This window comes from Heterocephalus glaber, unplaced genomic scaffold, assembly GCF_053883595.1.
Source record: "Heterocephalus glaber isolate CG9 unplaced genomic scaffold, H.glaber_assembly_v1.0 deba00001498, whole genome shotgun sequence".
Lineage (NCBI taxonomy): Eukaryota > Metazoa > Chordata > Mammalia > Rodentia > Bathyergidae > Heterocephalus > Heterocephalus glaber.
In genome coordinates this window covers 2,349,087-2,370,918 of record NW_028258321.1, presented here as the reverse complement: position 1 = coordinate 2,370,918, position 21,832 = coordinate 2,349,087, and the positions used below count along the sequence as shown (strand labels likewise).

General features: G+C 42.3%; 1 protein-coding gene across 7 annotated transcripts in view; it reads right to left on the bottom strand.

Annotated features, from left to right (window-relative positions):
• Sorcs1 (sortilin related VPS10 domain containing receptor 1) overlaps nucleotides 1-21,832 on the bottom strand; it is a 470,258-nt gene that overhangs the window by 74,727 nt on the left and 373,699 nt on the right. For all 7 annotated transcript variants that reach the window (XM_021245560.2, XM_087185724.1, XM_013066085.3 and 4 more), the window contains exons 10-15: nucleotides 14,096-14,242; nucleotides 6,267-6,369; nucleotides 5,923-5,999; nucleotides 4,033-4,124; nucleotides 2,099-2,206; nucleotides 560-677 (exon numbers count right to left, since the gene is read on the bottom strand). In XM_021245560.2, the coding sequence (XP_021101219.2) occupies nucleotides 560-677; nucleotides 2,099-2,206; nucleotides 4,033-4,124; nucleotides 5,923-5,999; nucleotides 6,267-6,369; nucleotides 14,096-14,242 (645 nt within the window). The remainder of the gene's footprint in view (nucleotides 1-559; nucleotides 678-2,098; nucleotides 2,207-4,032; nucleotides 4,125-5,922; nucleotides 6,000-6,266; nucleotides 6,370-14,095; nucleotides 14,243-21,832) is intronic.

Genomic DNA, 21,832 nt, shown 5'->3' with positions numbered 1-21,832 from the left:
AGCATTTTGCTATGAGCTGAATATCTGAGAGGCCCATAGGAACATTTCCTGTTAATAATTCTGGATTCTTGTACCCTGAGTACCTTGGACGAGGCAAGTAGCACTGTATACTCCCCGAGAATCAAGGAAATGGGGAGGCAGGGCTTTTCTCGCAGTCCCCAGTCAGCAACACTGTGTTATTTTTTGCTTCACTTCTGTTTGCTTTGATAGATAAAACTGAAGATCTTGTCCTTCCCCTGCCCCGCCATGCAATCCTATAACATGCACGAGAAAATGATGTTTGGATCTCAGTGCCAAGCATTTCATTTTGAGTTGTAAGTCTCAGTCAAGGACATTTGAATTTTCTCTCATTATATCCTAGCATCATAAAACAGAAATCCAATGGCAATGTGGAAATGGTGAGTTTGTTCAATGCAGGGGAATACAACATAGGTAAGAGAGGATGAAATGGGCATTTCTGGCCTGCAGAACCCCTCTTTCTGAACCCTGCAGAATAGCTTTCCTTTAACAACCCCGCTACCTCACAGCCGGGACTCAGTCTCAGCTGGCCTCTCCCTACCTGGCTGTGTAACTTCCACGGTCTGTAGTCCTCCTGGGCACACCGTCTGTCGAAAATGGACTTGTAGTCGACTTTGACCAGCTGCCACTCAGAGCGGTGGCTGAAGTGCCCAAACACTCTGCAGGGTTCATCATGTGAAATAATCACAACAAAGATAAGTCACAACGGCCTTAACAACAGTTTATGTTTGCTGAGAGTTTGCTAGGAGCACAGTGTGAGGCCGAGCACGTCACGGGGGGAACTGCACCTTTCAAACCTTGAAACACTTTGACGAGGAGGATGCTATCAGCACCTCTATTTCACAAATGGATAAAGGGAGGCATAGACTGTTTCATCCATGCAGAAACACCAAAGTCAAGGCACTATCAACTGGCATTTGGGTCGAGTCTACTTGTGTATATTGTATTAAAAGAATGCTTGAAAAAAGGAGAAAACAATACAGGTACTGCATTCTAGCTGGTCCAAGATTATATTTCTCACTTCTTTTGCTAATGTAACTGCTCCGTGGTCTCTGTGACCTTTCCCTTCCCCACGTGCCTCTGGGGTAGCAGACAGCAAGCCAGGCGGTGCTCATGGCTCCACACTGCAAATCTACTCTCTTCCCTCAAGATCGGGTATTCATGTGGGCCCTGAATCACCAGCCAAAGGAGTGGGGAAGCCATGAAGGAGACTTTCAGATCAGCATTTTTGTCTGCATTTTCCAAATATAAAAATTGAAGGAAGGTGAATTATGAAATAAACTGCAAAAGCATAGGTATTGGACAAATTAAATTTTTCTGGTTGTTGATTTCTATCATTGAGAAAAGGGGAGAAAGGTGTTAGAAACTGTGCCAATTATTCACTTTGGTTTTGAAATTTTCATTGGTAACTGTATCCAGTACTTTGAAACCTTCTTTTCCTTTTAGCTGTGACCAATTTTCTAGGGGAAGAAAATATCGCAGTTTCATATTTCAAATTCAAAGCCTATGGTTTGGAGGCCACAGGCAGCTGAATCATTAATCAAGTCTTTCACAAATTAATGGTCATCACTTTCCAGACAAGAATGAGTGGAAAATGCCATTTCCCAAGAATAGACTGTTCTCATGATTTTTCTAATATTCCTCACAATTGGGTTATATAAAGAGCCAGAAAAAATAAAATCCTTTGTGGAGTTTTGATCAAATGCTGAGTTCTCATTGAAAGAGAAATCATTCGAATATACCTGAGATTTTCATCATATCCAGCTAGCTTATTATTACACTTTTAAATGCATAGCTGTAATTCTATTGAAACATTTCCTTCTAATTTCTCTAGATTCACTGAATATAGAAAGGAAAGAGCTTTGCCTTCTGGTATCTCCCCTCCCAATCTCGGTCTCCAGAGCCATAAATGGTTTCCAACATGTTTTTCCTCTTTGCTGGTGACTTGCACAGCAGAAGGACTGACTCTGCAAACAACTCCAAACCTAATAGCAAGGAAGCCAACAAGCTCATCTACGAAATGTCTTTGTGGGTTTACTTGCTTGTCTGAAGCCCGGGATCCAGCATGGCTTCCACTTACGTCATGATCAGAGTCTCTTCTCCGGGCTCCCCCAGGACCCCGTCCACAAAGAGCGGAATGGAAGTGAAACTGTATTTGCTCCAGGAATTCCCTTCATCGAAACTCAACCTAAAGACAGAGCAAAACAGTCAATGGATCGCTCAAGAATATTAAAAAGCCTTTTCTAAGAAAACATACGGACAACCAGGGGGCAATAGATATTAAAGTGACTTGCGGCATTCTGGGCTGCGAGTCTGAACCCAGACTAGGCAACTCAGCCACTTACAAAGACCTTGTCTTTAAATAAATAAATACACAGGGCTGGTGATGTAGCTTAGTGTGGTCGAATCCCCACACACTTTTTTAAAAAGTACCTAGGTCATTGTCAAAGTGAGTCTCTCCTGTGAATAAGTTCTTAATCCTATCAAAAGGTAGACAGAGAGTTAGCCATGATGTTGGGTCCCAAATGTGTTGAGACATCAATAATGGGAGGGCTGTCTGCAGTGAGAATAGTAATAAGTCTCTGAGAGATGGTTTTTTTTTTTTTTTTGGTACCAGGGATCGAACTCGGGTCCTTGCGCTTGCACAGCAGGCGGTGACTGAGAGATGTTTTAACATGAGCATTTTACAAGTTCGTAGACATCACAGTGACCGTGACCCGCTCCAAACCCTCACTGCTATCTTCCAGCAAGCTTCTACCATGGTCTTGGAAAGGGATGATCTTGCAATAGCAACAGATAATGAACCTGTCACCAAGCGCCAGCTCCTAAGTGCATCCCTTTCCCATTAATATACATTATAGCAGACCTCACTGAGTGAATGGGGGAGAACAGAAGGGGTCCTGGAGAGCCACACGTAGAGAATTCTGAGATGTGGGTGGTCACAGCTGTGGTCTAAATGCTTGTGTTCTCAAAACTCATTCACTGAGAGTCTAATCACCAGCATGATGGTATCAGGAGGTGGATTCCCTGGGAGATGATGACTTCCTAGAGTAGTGCTACCAGGAGTGGGAGGAGTGACTTAGAAAAGTGGCCTTGAAGAACCATCTGTGCCTTCTACCACATGGAAACCCAGGCAGCAGGCATCTACGTCAGTCAGGATCCTCACCTGACACTGTCTCTGCCAGAGCCCTGACCTCGGATTTTCTGCCTCCAGAACTGTGCAAAATAAATTTATGTTGTTTGTGAGGTGCCCAGGTTAGGGCATTTCCTTAACGCAGCTAGAACAGACTACAGTAGTCACAAATGAGCTTTTCCTTTGCTCTTTCTCTACAGATGCATTTCCCCAAGCTGAGATTCTGTTTCTCATCTGCAGCTCTGCTCTCGGTTATCAAAGATTGAGAGTGGAGGAAAAACCAGGCTTTTGACTTTGACCCAGCTCACACGTGGAGAGAGCAACCTTCAAAGTCAGAGGAAGAAGCCCACTGGAAACCCCTGTGGGAGGTTGGCCTTGCACACCCAGCAGTGGAAGACTCGGGCAGCACTGCAGAATGCCAGCTCAGAAAAAGGAAGTGAGGAAGGCCATGCAGGAGAAGTGAGACAGGAGCAGAGCTGTGAGGAACTGCACATCTCAGCATGGAATGCATGTAATGAGGCGAGTAGCGAAGTTCAGGCTATGTTGTTTGGGACAGGTGACTACCGCACAAAGACTATTCAAAGACCACGAGGGATAGTGAACCCCGCGCTACCCGTGACTATGCTGAGAACGAGGTGGGTGTGGGGGGGTTACTGTCACTGTAATGCAATTCCTTTTCTGGGGGTAGAAACTCCCCTCCTTGTTGTTATTTCTGCCCAACCTTCTACAAATCTGCAGGTGACAATCTTATTTCAACAGCGCAAAGGTATAAATCATGTCCTCATAGTACTGGCAGTTACTGCCCACCCGGTCACAGTCTGATAGCGGGACTCCCACAGCCTCCTCAGCAATGCAGCAGAGCAGGAGGAAGGCGCCCTTACCAAAGATGTCGAATCGGGAGAGACGTGTGTTTCATAGCAACCAGGACTCCGCCTTGATCAAGGTACAAGACACTGTGCTCTTCTTCAAAGATCTGGACAAAGGAAACCAGCACAACATGGGCATATATGCACACCCCCAAGTCAAGGGTACAGACAGTTTTTGTATGAGGACAAAAATCCCTTCCACGACAGAAGCCAATTTCCCTAAAACTTTGGGAAAAGATAGTTATATCGCAATGTTTCCCAATGTGAGATACATGCACCACTGGTATTACATAAAACAATTTTAGGTATGGACAACATTCCTTTAAAATGAATAGTATGGGTTCATGTTTATATCCTTTTTATTTTCATAGTGATATCTAGTGAGTCGTGTTTCAGTAACGTCCGAACACTGGGTATCATATATCATACATCTCTAGATGGAAAAAATCTTAGAGATATTTTAGTCCTACATTTTCATTTTACCAGACGAGAAAACTAAGTTTTAGAAAAATGTGGGTGGTAGCTTGCTGTGGCATGCAAATAATAGTCAGCGGAGCTGGAACTTGCTGCATTCCAGTGCCCTTCCCCAGTCTAATCATTTCCAAATATCCAAGGGTTATCAAAATTGTATTCTTGTTTAATTCACAGATGTGTCATAAGTAGTTCTGATCAAAATGATATTGTCGTTTTGGATACATGGATCACTGGATCACCCTTGAAATGGAGAGAAACCAATCTGAAGTCAAATGGAAACCCACTGGAATGTCTAAATCCTCTCTGGGTAGGAGGTACATTGTTTTCCCAGTCACAGTGCTAGTGCAGCCTTGTCTGAAGTTACACTACAGAAATAAGCTTTCTTTCCTTTGTTTACTTCTTATAGGAAAGATGCACCTCCGAACTACAAAAGTAGGGATTTCTAAGCATTTGAAGAAAATGGAATCCTGCCTTTCTGTTCTCCAGAAGAAGCCACCCTAGAACAGTGCATCTTCCGCCTTATTTCCAAGATCAGAAACTCAGCGCTTTCTTAAGAAAATTTCTCCTCTGCCTTGCTTTTCTCAAAATATAAGACTCCTGCTGAGATTCCACACAGGGTTTGAAGATGAGAAATGGGAACTGGACCATCACGTGGATGTTTCTCTCTAACATTTAAAGCACTGTGCTTTCATTGCTAAGTGTGATTACCTGTGCATTAGATTTCAATTTACGGTGCTAGTTATTATATGATCATTAAATGTCAGTGGGTTATTAAAACATATTTATTGAAGTGTAACAACCATGCATTAGGCTCATATCTTGTTATGATTGCTAAACCTCATTAAAGGCCTGTTTTATAAGCCATGGGTATCTAATTTTCATTCAGAAGCAAGACAAGAGGCATTTAGGCTAAACACATTAGTTTAAAGTGATTCCATTTCTACTTTATCTAGCATATGCAACCTGATGGTTATTACTCTGCCTTTTGCACATGAGATTTAAGCATCTCAGAATACCACCTGGGTAATGGCCATTTCCATGTCATTGCATTCCTCTGTGCTCTGACTTCAAAACACGGGGGAGAGAGGGAGGCAGCTCAGCATTAGGATGCAGTCTACCATGCAGGCTTCATGCCCCCTCTCTGAGTAACCTGTAGGGATTCCGGCTTTCTTTTATGGGAAAATTCCATCAAACTTAGTTTGGTTTCACTGTCTCCTATAAATGATCTTACACACAGGTTCTCGGCAAGAGATATCATGATTAAATGATCAAAAAAACCAAACATTTGTTAAACTCAAAGATTTAAGACTTTCATAAGAAATAAACAGATTAACAGGCTTTAAAATTTATCCGTAACACTGAACTTGAACTAAACTGGACCGCTTTTATGCTGTTTAAACTTTACCAACAAAACCCAGGGCATTTTCCTACCTGCCTCCAAGTGTTCCCTGCATCTGAAGAGACAAACATGCTGATGTCGTTGTCGGACAATTCCGAACCTGTATTACCTAGAAAGAGCACATCACCATTAGTGGACAAAACTTTCTGCACAAGCTAACAACAGACAAAACCAGCAGCCGACACTGCCTGAGAAGGATTTCAACAGCGAACACCCTGTCCACATAAGGGTTTTTCACCATACCTGCTTCAGGTTCAGTGGTGTGGATGCCTTTCAAAAATATTTTCGGCTTGCTCATTAAATTCCATGTGTTGATACTTAGCTTCTTAAAATGAACACCATTTACAGCAGCAAGCAAAGCAGGCAAGCTCCTTACCTGAAGCAACTATGATGCTTGGAGCTGTATCTCTGCTGGCAATGATCCCAGATGTGTAGGGATTCTCAGAGACCTTCAGGTGAAGGTGCAGTGAGCAATAGGGCTAAGAGGAGGAGACGTCAATGGTCAATATCATAAAGCACATCATTTACCAGGTCATTGAAAGCCTGGGTTCAGAGCATGCACCCACCCGTCCATGCACCCTGTTCCATTTATCATTCCAACCATGAAAATCTCTAGCCACCCATTGCATCCATTCATCCAACAATCCGTTAACTTTCATTTGACAATATCTAGTTTCTGCTAGGTGTAAGCCACCTGCCAAGTTGGTTAGAAGGGAGCACCTTCATTTTAGGTCTAACTCTCTGGCTTAAATTGCATTTCCTAACTTACCAAACACTTAGGTACTTTATCTGTAAGACACTAGGAAGAGCTATGAAGGGTAAAATTTGGTCTCTGTCTTTACAGAGTTTCCAGTTAACATAGAGGACATGACATCTTTCCATCAATTACCACAAAACAGTAAACTGTGATAGCCACAAGAAAGGTAGACGAAATATTAGGAGATTCTGGAAAGTGCAGAGATGAGGTCCAACTTTCAGAGATGGCTCCCAGGAAAAAACAAAGGCAAAGATGGGTTGGCTAGGACTGCAGGTAAGATGCTCAATGGGAGAAAGGACATTTCAGACCTGGGCAATAGCAACAACAAAAGAAAAGAAGCAAAAGACTGGAGCAGTGCAGTGTGTAGCCATGTAAGACTGAAGAGGGAGAATAAGACATGAAGACTGTGGAGTGTACTCTGAAGAAGTCACTAGGCATCATTTAGTCTCACTGCACTTGAGATCTTGGTCTAGTTGTAGACAAAGCTGTATGGGGTGAGAAACTCTCCTGATATGTTCCAAAAAGTTGATGCAGTGTTTCTACCAGGATATTATCAGAATCAGTTGTATTCAATATAAAAGTTATACATGCACACAAAATGTAATAGCAATAAAAAGTTAAATGAAACTTGAAGGAATTTGTTTACCTGTGCCAGAAAGCTTGATCAAATTCTCTGATTAAGATGTCAATAGTTTTCAAAAAAAAGATAAAACATCTTATATGAATCTATTTTAAAACAGACCTTTTACTAACTTGTCAAAAATACAAGCCTGTGTTGGAACCTGCATTTCTTTCTGGGAAGATTACTTTCTAATCGTACCAATTTGAGCTTTTGGAATCACCCCTGTATCTTTGTTATTACTTTTATTCCACTCTGTAAGTCTCAGCCAGCAGATACTCAGAGAGCTACACAGACTCAGTGATTACATTTATATCTGATAGAGTAAATGACAAACTAAAAATGAAACTCGGGTCTAAAAACAGACAGAACACCAGTAAAAATTAAAACAGTAGGTCACAAGAGGGCCTTTTCTTCACTGCCAGCACAAAAATTAAAACTCTCAGAGAGCAATAAATTATTAGTTTTACATGAAAATTTTATGTAAAGCATTGAAAATTCATTTCACTCTACAATGTTCTCTAAACATAAGGAAGACAGCCACTCTACAAAGAAACACCAAACCCAAACACTTGGGTTCCTTTTGTCCTAGAGGAAGGGTAGCCTGGATACTATTAGATGTTGCAGGGATCCTGGGGTACTGTCACTCACAGGAGGTACTATTAGCACCCAGGGGAAGCTAAGTCAGGTTACAGTAGAGGAGTCAAAACAATTCTCCCTGCAATCTTTGCTGACAGCTGCAACTGATGAGGGTGTTTCCTTCTCTGACCGGCCACTGGGTATTTTACTGTGTACAATCTTGTATTGTCTTTTCTGGTACCTTATAATTTTATCTGCCTAAGGGACACAGTCAACAAATGAAGAGATAATATCAAGTAAAACTTGGCATATTCTGTGGTATCTTGCATGGGATGTAGAAAAGAAAATCAAGAAAAGTTTGCAATATTAAGATAAGCTTTTTGTTAGGGCATGAAAGACATTACCATTCTACTCAGAACAATACCAAGAACACTAGGAGTTGATTAAAAATTATACAGTCTGAGGATCCTTGTGCTCATCTCCATGGTATTCCAAGAAGCGCAGCTTGGAGATTATCCCTAGACAAAGGCTCAACACAGGGCGTTTTGTACCATCTAAAAGAGCAGGACATTCTTGGAATCTTGGGCCTGCTGCTCGCTGCAACGGGAAGACTGAAAGCTCAGGTGACAATTAAAAGGCTGTGTTCTAGGGTATGGAAAACTTGTTATCACAAAGGAGGCAGGGCATTTCCACTGACTGTCTCAGCACTGCTCTGTTGCTATGGCTTCTAGATACACTAAGTGGAGAAGAAGTCACCAGTGCATGCAGTAGTAGCCATATTAGAAGTGATGGTTTTGGTGCAGTTTTTCTCCATGCTCACATTTGTAGTACTGGATTGCCCCCAGCTGGTACATGGAGAATATTCTGTGGCTTTATGTTATTTTCACTTTCATCTTTGTCAAAAGAATTTGCAAAGTCTGCCCAAATGTTTGAATAAAAACAATGCTAACCGACTAATCCTACCCTTTGAACTTAAAGTTCTATACCCTCTTTAGATATTTCTCAGAGTGAAATCACCAAAAACTAACAGACTTATTGTACTGACTGTCAAGCTGAACTAAGTTCCCAGAGGACACAAGTCAAAGCTCTTGGATTCTTATGCACATTTTGCCTGGCCAGGGTTACTCTGTAGACCTTTCTTTCATCCTTCTTTCTTGCTTTCTTTTCTCTTATTAGCAAACAAGTACTGAGCACCTGCCACAACCTAATAGACACAGGTATTGCTTTTGTATTTCCAGGGCTGTCTCCAATATGATAGCGTCAAAACAGCACCTGTTCCAAGGGCAGTTCTCTATTTCACTTTAATTTCCACATTAAAAAGATACTGCAGTATACACAGATACTGCCATGGCCTAGCTGCTGATGCAGAGAGGATGGAAGGACCAGCATTTGTATCTGGAAGCTTCCTTGGTGGACTTACACACAGTCACAGGCCATGGTCTGTCCTCAATTATTAGACCCTTAGTCTTTTAATCTTATCAGCATCAGCTATAAGGTTTGCCAATCTGAAGCAAATTAAGGACTCTGAAAAGTGCCCAGTTTTCCTTCAATATCAGGAAGTCCTCAAAACCCTGAAGCATATCTGTAGACCTCTGGGTCCTAATTTTCTTTCCTTTGCCTTCTTTTTTCTTTTAGTTTTGCCCACAAAATCCTTTCGCCACTCCAAGTGTTCCATGAATGTGTGCTGTGTTTTACTGATGCATTCATTTTCTCCGCTAAAGATGCTTATCATTTATTCCACCTGTCCAACGGAAGCCTTTGGCCCCATGTCCTCATCACCCCAAACCCTCAGCTTCTGGGCACCCCCACCCCAGGGCTCTCTGCTTCTCTGAGTTTGACTGAGCAGCCACACACCAGTGAGAACATGTGGCTTTGTCTTTCTCAGCCTGCACCATTTCACTTAGCATGATGCTATCAGGTGACCCATGACTACTCTACTGTCTTCAGGCACTGTGGGGGCCACTGGAAAGTAATTCAATGATAGAGGACATTTCCCCATCGTGAAATAAATAAGCTTCAGAAACAGTCAGAGATTTCAAGTACTGTACTGCTTCTTTCTCTCCAACCTACGTGTCAACAGCCTTGGGATGCTATCTGCCTGGCACTTTCACTCCGGGGCTATTGATCTAAATGCTGCACTACAAAGACAGATCAAAACTCTCCTAAACAGCAAAGCAGCAGCAGGTAAGGCCCCAAATATCATTCCCACATCCTCCTTCCCCGGAATACCTACACTTCGGTGCAGTCTCTGACTCTGAAGTAGAGCTAGGAATTCATTAGTGTTCAGTAGCGTCACCGGCAAAGAACAGGGAGGCCCTCAGAGCAGCTGGCTGGGTGAGGGTTCTGGCTCCACTGCAGCCTGGCCCAGCACCTAGAGTTACAGACCGTGCAGGGCAGGCAGAGAACAGTCACGGATCCCCCAGGGCAGCTGCCTGCTCAGCTCCAGTGGAAAAAGAAGCCAAATGGATCTATAAAGAAGGCATGAGGCACTGTGCCTTTCCCAGGGGCCCATGGATTTGTCATGGCCCTAGCCCAGTCACAGCTTCCCTCTTTGGAGCCAGATGTGCAGGCTTTGGAGGCAGGGAGACCATGACCTGCAACATCCTACCCAATTGTACAATGCAAGCCTTCAGAGGAAAGAAATCCCATCTGAGCCCTTCAGGTAATCAGGCTGAAAGACCTAAAAATACTGCTCCAAATTACTCTGGATGTCTTATTTCTATAGAATCCATTTTACCAGGAACATTCCATTTGGGGTTGTAATTCTGCACTTGTTCCACATTTGTAGCAGCCCTGCTGGAAAATCTCTCTTCTAATCACTAGACTCTGCTTTCAGTGACACTGTCCCCTTCCAAGTACTCACAATCTAAAATCACTTTTTATCTTCTCTCTGCCACCAGCTCCCAAGCCTGGAGGTGTTTTTTTTGTTTTTAACAGTCTGGGTCTCCAGTAGCTCAAAGATTTTCTTTCCTATTTTGTGCCTTTGGCAGATTTTGTAAAGTGATTTTAGTTTGTCATTCCCACCTGCTTTGTCACTTCCACTCCTCACCCTGTTATCTGCTGTGAAAGTTTGAATGAAAAACTGCCTTAAACTCTAGGGTTAATGAGATAGGAAGAACCAAAGACTCCTGGGTCCATACACATCTCCATTGCATTAGTTCATCTCTTCTTCACCTTAGTGAGCTTCTTGATTTTATTAATGTTGGAGTCCACTTGAGTTCCTGAGCTTCAGCAGGTAGACATTATGACAAACGCTTCAGTGTAACTATCAGAGGGAATGCAGCTTTCATTGGAGTCCAAATGTGAAACTCAAGTAGCACCTTTGAACTAAGTGCCTACTCTGAATACAATTTCCCTAACACAACACATACATCCAGCATCTCCCAAGTGGCAGGTATGACTTAGAGCTCATCTTTGGAATGGCCACAGAGACAGTCAAGGTCTCCACATTCATGGAACTCATATTTGACAGGGAAAGATGGACGAGAAATCCAGGAATACACAGGCTGATTTCAGATGGAGATAAAGGTCATGGAGAGAAAAGGGTTGGAAGAATGTAACTTTATTGAATGCTCATGAAATCTGTTTGATAAGTCCAGATATGAAGGCCAAGGAAAATCCTGGCCAGTTAAAGGGCATTATTAAGAGAAATAATGGACCATTCAAGTAAAACAAGATATAAATAAACATGGTGGACAAAGAAAGAGCTTCTATCCTCTTAAGTATAAGGAAGTACATTTAAGTGTAGCTTAAGTGAGATGAAGGGAGGAGGGAGGTGCTGGAGACAAGCGGAAGTAGACTGAGGAAAGATTGTACGGAGATCATGATAATGTATTTGATTTTTTTCATCCAGAGCTAGAAAACCATTAGAAAGCTGAAGTAAAGGAGAGATACGATCTTAAAAGTTCATATTAATACTATTTCTAAAATCTGAGAAGACAGAAATCTATTATGCAATAAGGGAGGCCAAGTACGCAAGTATGCCTGGTTATCTAGGTGGGGAGAGAGGGCTCTGAGTGCAGAGGGCATGAAGGAATGTTTCAGAGTGACCAGAATGGTCTACCCTGACTGCGGTCATGGCTACATGGGTGCCTACATGTGTCAGCATTCACTGAACTATACTCTTAAGTGATGTTTCATAGGTACACATGTTTTATCACATGAGAGTTGATTTATTAACAAAGAGGTCACACAGACTAATGTTTGGAAAGTAGGTAGCCAGGAGCTTCTCACTGTGGGTCACCTAAGAAATGACCGTGGCTTGATCAGGATTGTCCCCGTGGAGACAGAGAAGGAAGCTGATGCTGCCTTTGTGTTTTGGAGGCACAGAAATCTGACTCACAACATTGGGTTCAGGGTGGAAAAGGGAACCTTTTGCTAAGTATTTTGTTTAGAAGTCACTTTTAATGATCCATTCATAGTGCCAAAGATCCCAGGCAAGACTGTTTAGATGACATGTTAATTCCCTCACATTACAACTTTCATCCAAAGTGCATGGGAGTGGGAAATGGCACGTCCCATGCACCTCTCCCTAAATATCACCGTACTTCACCTTGGAATGGCTTTGCTAGGAAAATAGCCTTGTTCTTTAGAAATGCCACCGATGTATATAGCATAGGTAACAATAACAGCTGTTACATTTACCTAATCTGTCACAGGCTTTGTGTACTCCCTCTAACTGGCTGCTTTTCTCTCTGTAAGTTGGCAGTAATAAGGATTACTGGGAGGCTGAATTTCAACCTTGCTCCCCTAATCCACCGTGGCAACTGTGATATCCTCTACAACTAATAAGGTCAAGCTGTAGCTTCTGGCTTCTTTTCCAGTAGGAGAGTGACACACCACAAGTTGTGCGAGAGGAACCTGCAAAGTGACTATCCAGACTTAGTGGTCTGGAAGGAAGCAAGCAGAGTAGGGGTGACAACAAAGCCAGAGTTGAGTGAACAATGGATGGATGGATAGACAGACGGACAGACAGATAGGCAGACAGATAGATAGATGGGTAGACTATGCACACACACTCACCAAGCACTTCTTACTAAAACGGAAAGGACTTCTCTCTATGCTTACATATTGGTCTCTCACGTTTCTTGACTGAAATGCAACTTAACTCTTTTATAGAAATTAGTAGTATTAATTGAACAGTACTTTCTTTTGCAATCACTCTCTTTCTCCCTCTTCCCTCCTGCATTCCCTCAGTATCTGCTGCTGCACCAAGTATGGGATCGAGAGCTGCTAAGAGGGGTAGTACTTGGCTTTACAATCTTTCACTTCTTAATTTAGCCTCATGCAAAGAGCTAAGTCCACTAAAAAGCCCTGGAAGCAAGAAACATCTTTTCGGCACCATCATAGCAGCCAATACATCAGTAAATTAATGCTGATAATACTTACTTCCCGGTGTAACATAACTAAAAGAAGTCCACACTTTAAAGTAGGGATCAGCACATCTTTTTTTTTTTTTTAAGGGTCCCAGAATAAACATTTTATGCTTTGTTGACCCTGCACTCTCTGTCATGGCTCTGTGGCTCTCCATTATAGAGGGGAAGCAGGCATAAAGAATACATGAATATGTAAACAGCCTGTGTTCTAGTGAGACCTTATTTAGAAAAACAAGTGCTGGGTCATCATTTTCCCCCAGGCCATCTTTTCTGCCGACGCCAGCTTTATAGACTAACACAAATGGATGGAATGTATTATAAAGAAAACAAATATAAGTTTAAATCAGTGGTTCTTAACCCTTTTTGAGTCATAAAATTATCTCAAAAGGTGATGAAACATTACCACAGGAATTACACCGACACGTTTTTTTGATCAGGTGGACAAGTGTATAGTAAATGTGTGGATCCTTTGGTCTCTAACAGGTGATTTCCATGAGAAATGATGAGTGTTGAGGGACAATGTCACACCACAATTGGAGAATCCCATGGGAACCTGGAGGTATAGCTCAGCAGTGGGGTATGTGCTTAGCACGCCCAAAGCCCTGGGCTTGATCTCCAACAGCAAAACAAAGCAAAGCAAAGCAAAACAATTCAGGCTGGAAGCATGGATCCCAGAAGTGAGCAACAGTCTTACCCATGTTCTTTTATTTCACTGACCACTGCAAAGGGAAGCCCTATGACCCTTCTTCCTCCATGCCCTTCCCTGCCCATTTCGCTCACAGGCTGAACAAAACTGCCAGACCCATCTGCTTCCTCCTGTTGAGTGCCATCTCCAGCCTGCACCATGTGGCTGCGGCTCCACCATGAACACTCACCAGCAGACAGTGCACGGCGACTCCCCTGAGGTCTGTGTCCGGTGCCTGCAGCAAGCGCCAGTCGCGGCCTTTGTTGTATGTGATGAAAGTCTTCACTTGCTGGTCAATCTTCTTGTTAGCCAAGAACATTCCCTTTATCCCTGCTACCTGGGAAAAATTGACATGGTTGAAAAATATACCCATTTGAGATGGAATATATTTATTTTCCTTTAAAAGGGGGGGGGCTGTCTGATAAAAACAGCATGGTACTGGCAAAGGGACAGACCTGAGGACCAGTGGAACAGATTAGAAGATGCAGAAACAACTCCAGACATACTAAGCTACCTCATTTTTGAGAGAGGAGCCAAACACCCTCACTGGAGGAAAGATAGCCTCTTTAATAAATGGTGCTGGAAAAATTGGGTCTCCACTTGCCAAAGACTAAAATTAGACCCATATTTTTCTTTTTTTCTTTTTGGTACCAGGGAACAAACATGGGACCTTGCGCTTGCAAAGCAGGCGGCGGCACCATTGAGCTAAATCCTCGGCCTAGACCTATATCTTTCATCATGCACTAAACTAAAATCAAAATGGATCAAAGATCTAAATATTAAAACAGAAATGCTAAACCTGCTGGAACAGAGGTTAGGTAGAACTCTTGAAGACATTGGCATACGAGAGGACTTTATGAACAAATCCTCAGTAGCATGTGAACTAGCACAAACAATCAACAACTGGGATCTCATCTTATTTAAAAGCTTCTGCACTGCAAGAGAAACCACCAACACCATGAAGAGACGACCCACAGTGTGGGAAAAAATTTTCACCGCTGTCCCTCAGACAAAGGTCTGCTATCTAGAATATATAAAGAACTTTAAAAAATCAGACACCCCAAATTTAAATATCAAATCCAAAAATGGGCATCTGAAATGAATAGACATTTCTCAGACAAAGAAGTAGAAATAGCAAATAAACATATGAAAAAATGTTCAACATCACTGGTCATTCAAGAGATACAAATGAAAACAATGCTGAGATTCCACCTCACCCCAGAAAGAATGGCTGCTATCAAGAAATTAGCCAATAACAAATGCTGGCAGGGCTGTGGGAAAAAAGGAACCCTTCTCCACTATTGGAGGGAGTGCAGACTGGTCCAACCACTGTGGAAATCAGTGTGGAGATTCTTCAAAGAACTAGGATGAGAGTCCCCATTTGACCCAGCTATTTCCTTGCTGCATATCTTCCCTTAAGAATTAAAAGCATCATACCACAGTGATACATGCTCACCTATGTTTACAGTGGCACAGTTTGTAATAGCTAAATCTTGGAAACAGCCCAATTGCCCATCAACTGGAGACTGGATAAACAAGATGTGCTTTTTTAAAAAAATAAAGTGGAGTATATTCAGCCATAAAGAATGAGAAACTAGAGGCATTTATAGCTAAATGGATGCACACTGAGGGCATACTCACAAGTGAAATAAATAGGACACACGTTTGTAAATACCGAATAGTTTCTCTGGTGTGAGAAACTGCAAGAGTAAATGAGGACCAAAATATATAATAGATAATGTAAAATAGGAAGAAAAGGGCCAAAGGGTAGAGGAACTAGAGATGGGGTGGGGGAAAGGAAAGAAGGGAAGGAAAAAGTATGAGAAGGAAAAAATGGAAAGGAAGTTTCTGTAAACAGGGAGAGGTGGAGGAGTTAAGGGAAGGCAGGGGAAAGGGGAAAAAATAAGAACCAAGATACATCATGTACAGGTACAAATTCCCAATGATGAATGTCTTCATAATGTATACCTAGAATGTACCAATAAACTGCATGGGAAAAAAAGAAACAGATATCCACCAACCAATAAAAAAACATAAAAAGGAGAGCTGTGTGAGTCTCCCAAGAGCACTTGTCTTGAGGGAGAGACGAGGTGACGGCAGAGTGGGGAACTGCTTGGCTTTGACCCCCGCCTGCCTGCAGGAAGCCAAGTTGTGTCCCTGTACGGAGATCATAACAAGTGTGAAGAAAGTGTATTGTGCACCTCACATAGGTTGGCAGCAGTTCTCAGCGGCCAAGAGACAAACTGGTGTTCTCAGTTCTAGTCTTTGGCAAGTTATACAGACACAAGAGATACTTTCATTGTATTCTAGGCTTAAATACTTAACCTCCTTTAATGTAGTCCTCTTGGGTAAGAACCATGTATTCTATTCCACACTTGAGCAAATCTCAGGCTTTCCAGGTGGTTCTGCTTCCCTAAGCTTTCACTGGTATATACGCACACACAGTGAGTGGCAGACCTGGGATTTGAACCCAGAACTCTATGGCTTCAGAGCCCACGCTCTGAATGACTATTATTCAGCCATGTGTAGACTTGGGCAATTGAAATAAGTTCTTCATCAAAGATTCTAATGTAATTACTATTGTTTTTTCTTTCTATAAATGATCTCTTTATTAAGTCACACATTCACTGAATATATGGGAAAAAATTTTAAACTTAAGCAATATTTTCTGAAAATCATCAAATAATCTCTACCCCATTCATATGACAACATTGCTCTTACCATAAGCAGCTCGTCTTAATTATTTTACTCTGAAAATATGGTTGTGTCCTCTTTTCTGTATCTTGAGGAAGAGGTAACAACTAACAAGCTGTCATAACTGCAATAGCCAGCATCCATGGTGGATTCTCTTCTCAAGTGTTGGAGACTTTATCAAACCCTTATTTTACCCCTGTGTGAAGTTACCACAATGTAGGAACCTGGAGGGCAGGAGGAAAAGGACTGGGATGCATTGAGGAGTGCATTCTCACTTCCATGTTTCTTAGCTGATTTAATGCTCACAATCACCAGGAGGTGTAATTGTCATAGGCCACATTTTGAGGATGAAGAAGTGGACAGCTCAATTAAGTATCTATGGGGAACATACACAGAAGTGAGTAAATAGCTGGCAAGCAGATACAAGCCCATTTAACTCAACTGGGCCATTTATATTGTAATGTGAACATTTTAAGTGAGAGTGAAAAAAATAACTGTCATCTTCCGAGGAGACCTTGTTAATAGCAAACACTGTGCCCACTCCGTGATAGAATAACCTGCATAACAACTTTTACTTCAATTCCATGGGCGAGAAAACTCGGGTAAAAGTATAATCAGTTTCTTAAGGTCACAGGGAGTTGGGTTTCATTCTCAAATCTGTTTGACTTCCAAAGTTTTTTCCATAAACACAGCTCTGAATTTGTCAATTCAGAGAGGCTGGGTTTCGATCAACAGAAGATACACTTGCCTTTGATTTTGACACAGCGAGACCTCATTAGCTTGTACCTGCTGATCTGACATCTGGGATAATTTAGAGTTGGACCACATTTGGACTCCTTTGGAACAACAAGTTCGGTAAACAAATAAATGCCTTAAAGGAATTGCTGAGAGGAATACTTTGAAGTACTTAGGGAAACAAGCCACATTCTGGGCAATCAACAGCAATCAGAACAATTTCTTGTGCATTGTGGATCCTCAACAAATGCAGAAGGCGTAAACTCCAGGAGCATTCTACCTCCCAGCAATACTGCGCTAATTACAAATAATATTTAGTTATTCACCATACCAGCTCCATACGGGCTGCTCAACAGGAAACTCAAATTAGCTTCGCATATGTTCACGGGGCTGTTATATACTTAAATAGGACCAAACTGCCAGTTCTTTAAAAATTAAATTTCATACATTAGAATTTCACAAAGCTCTGCTAGTCTTCTCTTTATATCATACCCAGAAATGAGAAATGACTCTTAGTCATTCTGTGCTCTAGAGGGTTATAACAATAAATGCAGAAGGGATAAAAATGTTACCCATCCTGTAGTTTCCCTGCCCATTTTCCTTCCTGCCCTCTCCTTCTCTGGGTGAGAGTGCCAGAGCAGGAATAGGTGTGTTTCAGAGCTGATTCATTTGATGTGCAGAAGTGGCGACTTTACCGGCCCCCGACCGCTTGGCATTATCAAATGCTGCTTGAGCAGAGTTGTGCCTTGGAATTCATCTCTGACAGCTTGCCCTTCAGGTTTATCTTGAGGAATAAAATCTTGGCAAAGGAGATGGAGGAGAGAAACTGGGAGTCGAGTTGGAGAGGGTCTACTTATATTCTTCTGGCAGGCATCTATGGCCCTTTGTCCATTGCAGGTGTCTTTTTATTGCTTTGCCCCTTTGGCCTGGTCAGCAAAGATGGTCAGGCTGCTCCTAGGCATTTGTGCCATCCACTCTGACCATGAAAAATCCATCTCCCTACTTCTCTCACTGCACCCATTATGCGGTTTTGTAAAGTCTCATCATCTATCTTGCCATTTCCACTCTCTCACGGTAGGACTTCAGATGTCGAGATAGAAGCATTAGTTCCCCAAACGTAGAATTGTGTGGCTGTACATGCATGAGCATTTCCTTGTATGTATGTATGCCTCTGTGTGTGTGTGTGTGTGTAAGGTGTAGGTCCCACTGAGGATGGACAAATAGCTGTACATAGACAGATAACCTCTCTCTGTCTATACCACATGCAAATTTAATGAAAAGTGTGAGGCAGATGTTTTGCAGGGGCCGGGGAAAATAATGTTCCCAGTGGAAGTTGTGACTTGACAGAGACACAGAATTTCCCATGATGATATTCGGGTGAAAAGGCTACATCTCCACTCTTGGGAGTTTTGTCTACCTAAGGGGAAAGACCTGCTAAATTTTATGCCTACTGAAGTTTGAGCATGTTGAATGTGCTGGGAAACGACTTTTATTTCTTTGCTTCTTACAGGAGGAATTCATACCAGCAGTTTCAAGAGTAAGAATTATTTTGTATTACTTAATATCATAGGCACCAAGGCATCGTTTTGATTGGATTTTAAATATAAAGGTAAGATTTAGGTATTATATATCCCCCAAAGGCTCTCTGCTTTTTAAGGCTTGGCTGCTGAGGGGGTTTGGGGAAGGGACTGGATCTCCAGGGCTGTCATGCTATCCGTGGAATAGTCCACCGAGGAGACCACAAATTGATTGCATTTGGGGAGTTGACAGAGACGGGAGGTGGGTGCTAGCTGAAGGGAATAGATCACTGTAGCCTGGCCTTGGGGACTGCATCTAGTCCCCAACCCCTTCTGTGATGGTTGACTGATTATGTCAACTGGAGCAACAGAAACTCAACTAAATCAGCTCAGCAATTCCATGTCCTAGGGTGTGGAAGACCCACCCTAAGGTGGCTCATCATCTGGATGGCATAGAGGGGAAATGAAGAAGGATGGATCTATTTCTGTCTCTTCAGAGGATCTCCAGTCTTGGCCCTCACCTTGGACATCATTTCCTGGCTTCCAGGCAGACTCTTCACACTTCTGGCACTGACCCCATCGGCCTCCTGATATGGACTTGCACAGGATACCGCAGTGAGCACCAGACCTTCGACTGGATCCTTCAGTCTCCAGTGTGCAGATAACCCTTTTGCACTTCCACGCCTAACTAACTCTGTGGGCGGCCACTGTAAGCCAACCTTGTAATTCTTGTCTGTTTGTATATCTTGTATTTTATCTGTTTCTCTAGTAAACACTGACTGATACACCTTCCTTTCTGGTTCCTTTACTCACTTTTTTCTTTCTGTTCCTTGGCTGCCATGAGGTAAGCATCTTTCCTTGGCTTCACCTTTCCACCTAATTTTTCTGCCGGGAAACATTGGTGCCAAGTGACCATGGATGGAAACCTCTGAAACATGAGCACAAACAAACCTTTCCTCTTTTAAAGTGTTACTCTCAGGTATTTTGTCACAGGAATGAAAAGTCGGCCAGCACAGTGCTAGAGCTCAACCCTATGCTGACACAGAGCACATTCAATCACAAGTCCTGCACCCCAAAAAGACAATCTCAAAGCCCAACCTTTGTTCTCATATTTTGTTCTTGTGGCTCACATAGGCCACTCCCCAAATCCTGGAACAACCTTCTGATGTGTCTCTCCCTACTCAGCTTTCAAACTCCAACTCAATAAGCCATTTCCAGAAATCAGAATGTCTTTTCATCTTGACTGCCCCAACACCTTTTTGTTCTTCTATTCATCCCTCATCTTGGTCTCCATCTCTGCGGAATATTCTTATGGACAATAATGTTCCTATAAACCTCCTACTACTCTTTCCTTTTTTACAATATTTGTTTTTATTAGTACATGTTTACAGTATATAATGACCACATTCACTGTGGGGAGTTGGTATATGTAAGTAACAAATCTTAATATTTTACCTCCCAATATTCTGTGTTATCTTTACTGCAAGAAGTTAATTCAAATTGTCCTTTTTCTGTCAGTTCTCACATTACGGTCTCCAATATGAACATCACCTTTGGGTTTGCAATCACCCCACCAATTGCTTCTTTTCTACGCATCATAGCAAAGTCACTTTGTCCAAGGGACCCTAGTTTTGCTTTCAATAAGGAGTAAGTGTTCTGTATTAGAAATATAAAAACAACAACAACAGTAACCTAAACTTATTGAGTGCTTATAATTGTTTGGCAGTACATGAAAGATTTCTTCAAATACGAGCATATAAATCTGCCCATGCTCTCTAAATGGCACAGCCAGTATTATCAATTCTGCATGTGAATTAACCAGGGTTCAGATGTGGACGTTCATTTGTCTAATTATGATCATTCTGCTAGAGAAACCTAAGATCTGGACTCCAAGTCAGTGTCTAACTCCAGAACTCAAATATTTCACCCTGTAGCTGGATTATGCACTTTTTCCCAAACTTTTCGCTCATCCTAGAGAATACTGACAGAAATATGATTCTGGGATATCATGGTTATATGAAATGGCCATTTTTTCATTGTTCAGTACATTCAGTCAATAGTCATTCAGTAGATATATTTTCAGCATCTATAATGTATCATGCTAAGCACTGCAGATATCAGACCTGGAATACCTAAACAAGTGTACCTTCATTCAACAAATGTTTTGGGCAAATCAGAATTTGCTAGGTGCTGGGGATTGGAATTTCTTAAATTATTTAAAGGGAGAGCCCCAGATATCTCCTTTTTCATGCTTACTTTGGACAGTTCTGTCCTGTACCAATCTTTCAAATGTCTCATGTGAAGGCTAAGCCGGGAGGACTCTGGCCCAGAAGTGTTCGTGTTTGCTTATTTTTCTTCTGATGCTGATGGAGAGATGATTGCCCTACCCCCACCCCAAGTGACAAACCCTCAGCAAAAATATGTGAAAGAATAAAGGAGATGAACAATTGTGGCCAACAAGAGACTCTTTCCAAGACCTTGATTTCTCTGGCGTTTGGGACAGGATATTTTCATTACGTAAAGAGTATCTGGTCAGAAGGGATACATACTCACACAGAGCAGGTATGCTTCTGCAACTGGGGAACCCATTTGACAAAATCAGTGGAAATGTTCTTTCTTTCCCTGTGGCTTTGATCAAACAGCGCTCTCTTCCTAGAGAGATAATGGCCTCTTCTACAAACTGTGATGAATGTATGTTGGGATGGAGTCCATGTTTACCCTGTTTACCTCTTATTCTGGGATTTAAGAGGCAAGTTTTTCCCCAGAACTACACTATCAAGACAGTTGAGTTTTCTCTTTCAAAGAGCGGACACATGAAGTGTGCCACAGGACCCTCCTGCTCCCTGGTTACCTCTCCCGTGATGTACACCAGCAGGCTGCTTATGACACCGACTGTGACTCACTCTCATTTGCACGCTTTCCTGTGCAGTCTGAATTTATCAGCCAGGTGGCTTCACTCCCAACACAAGCCGCTCACTCAG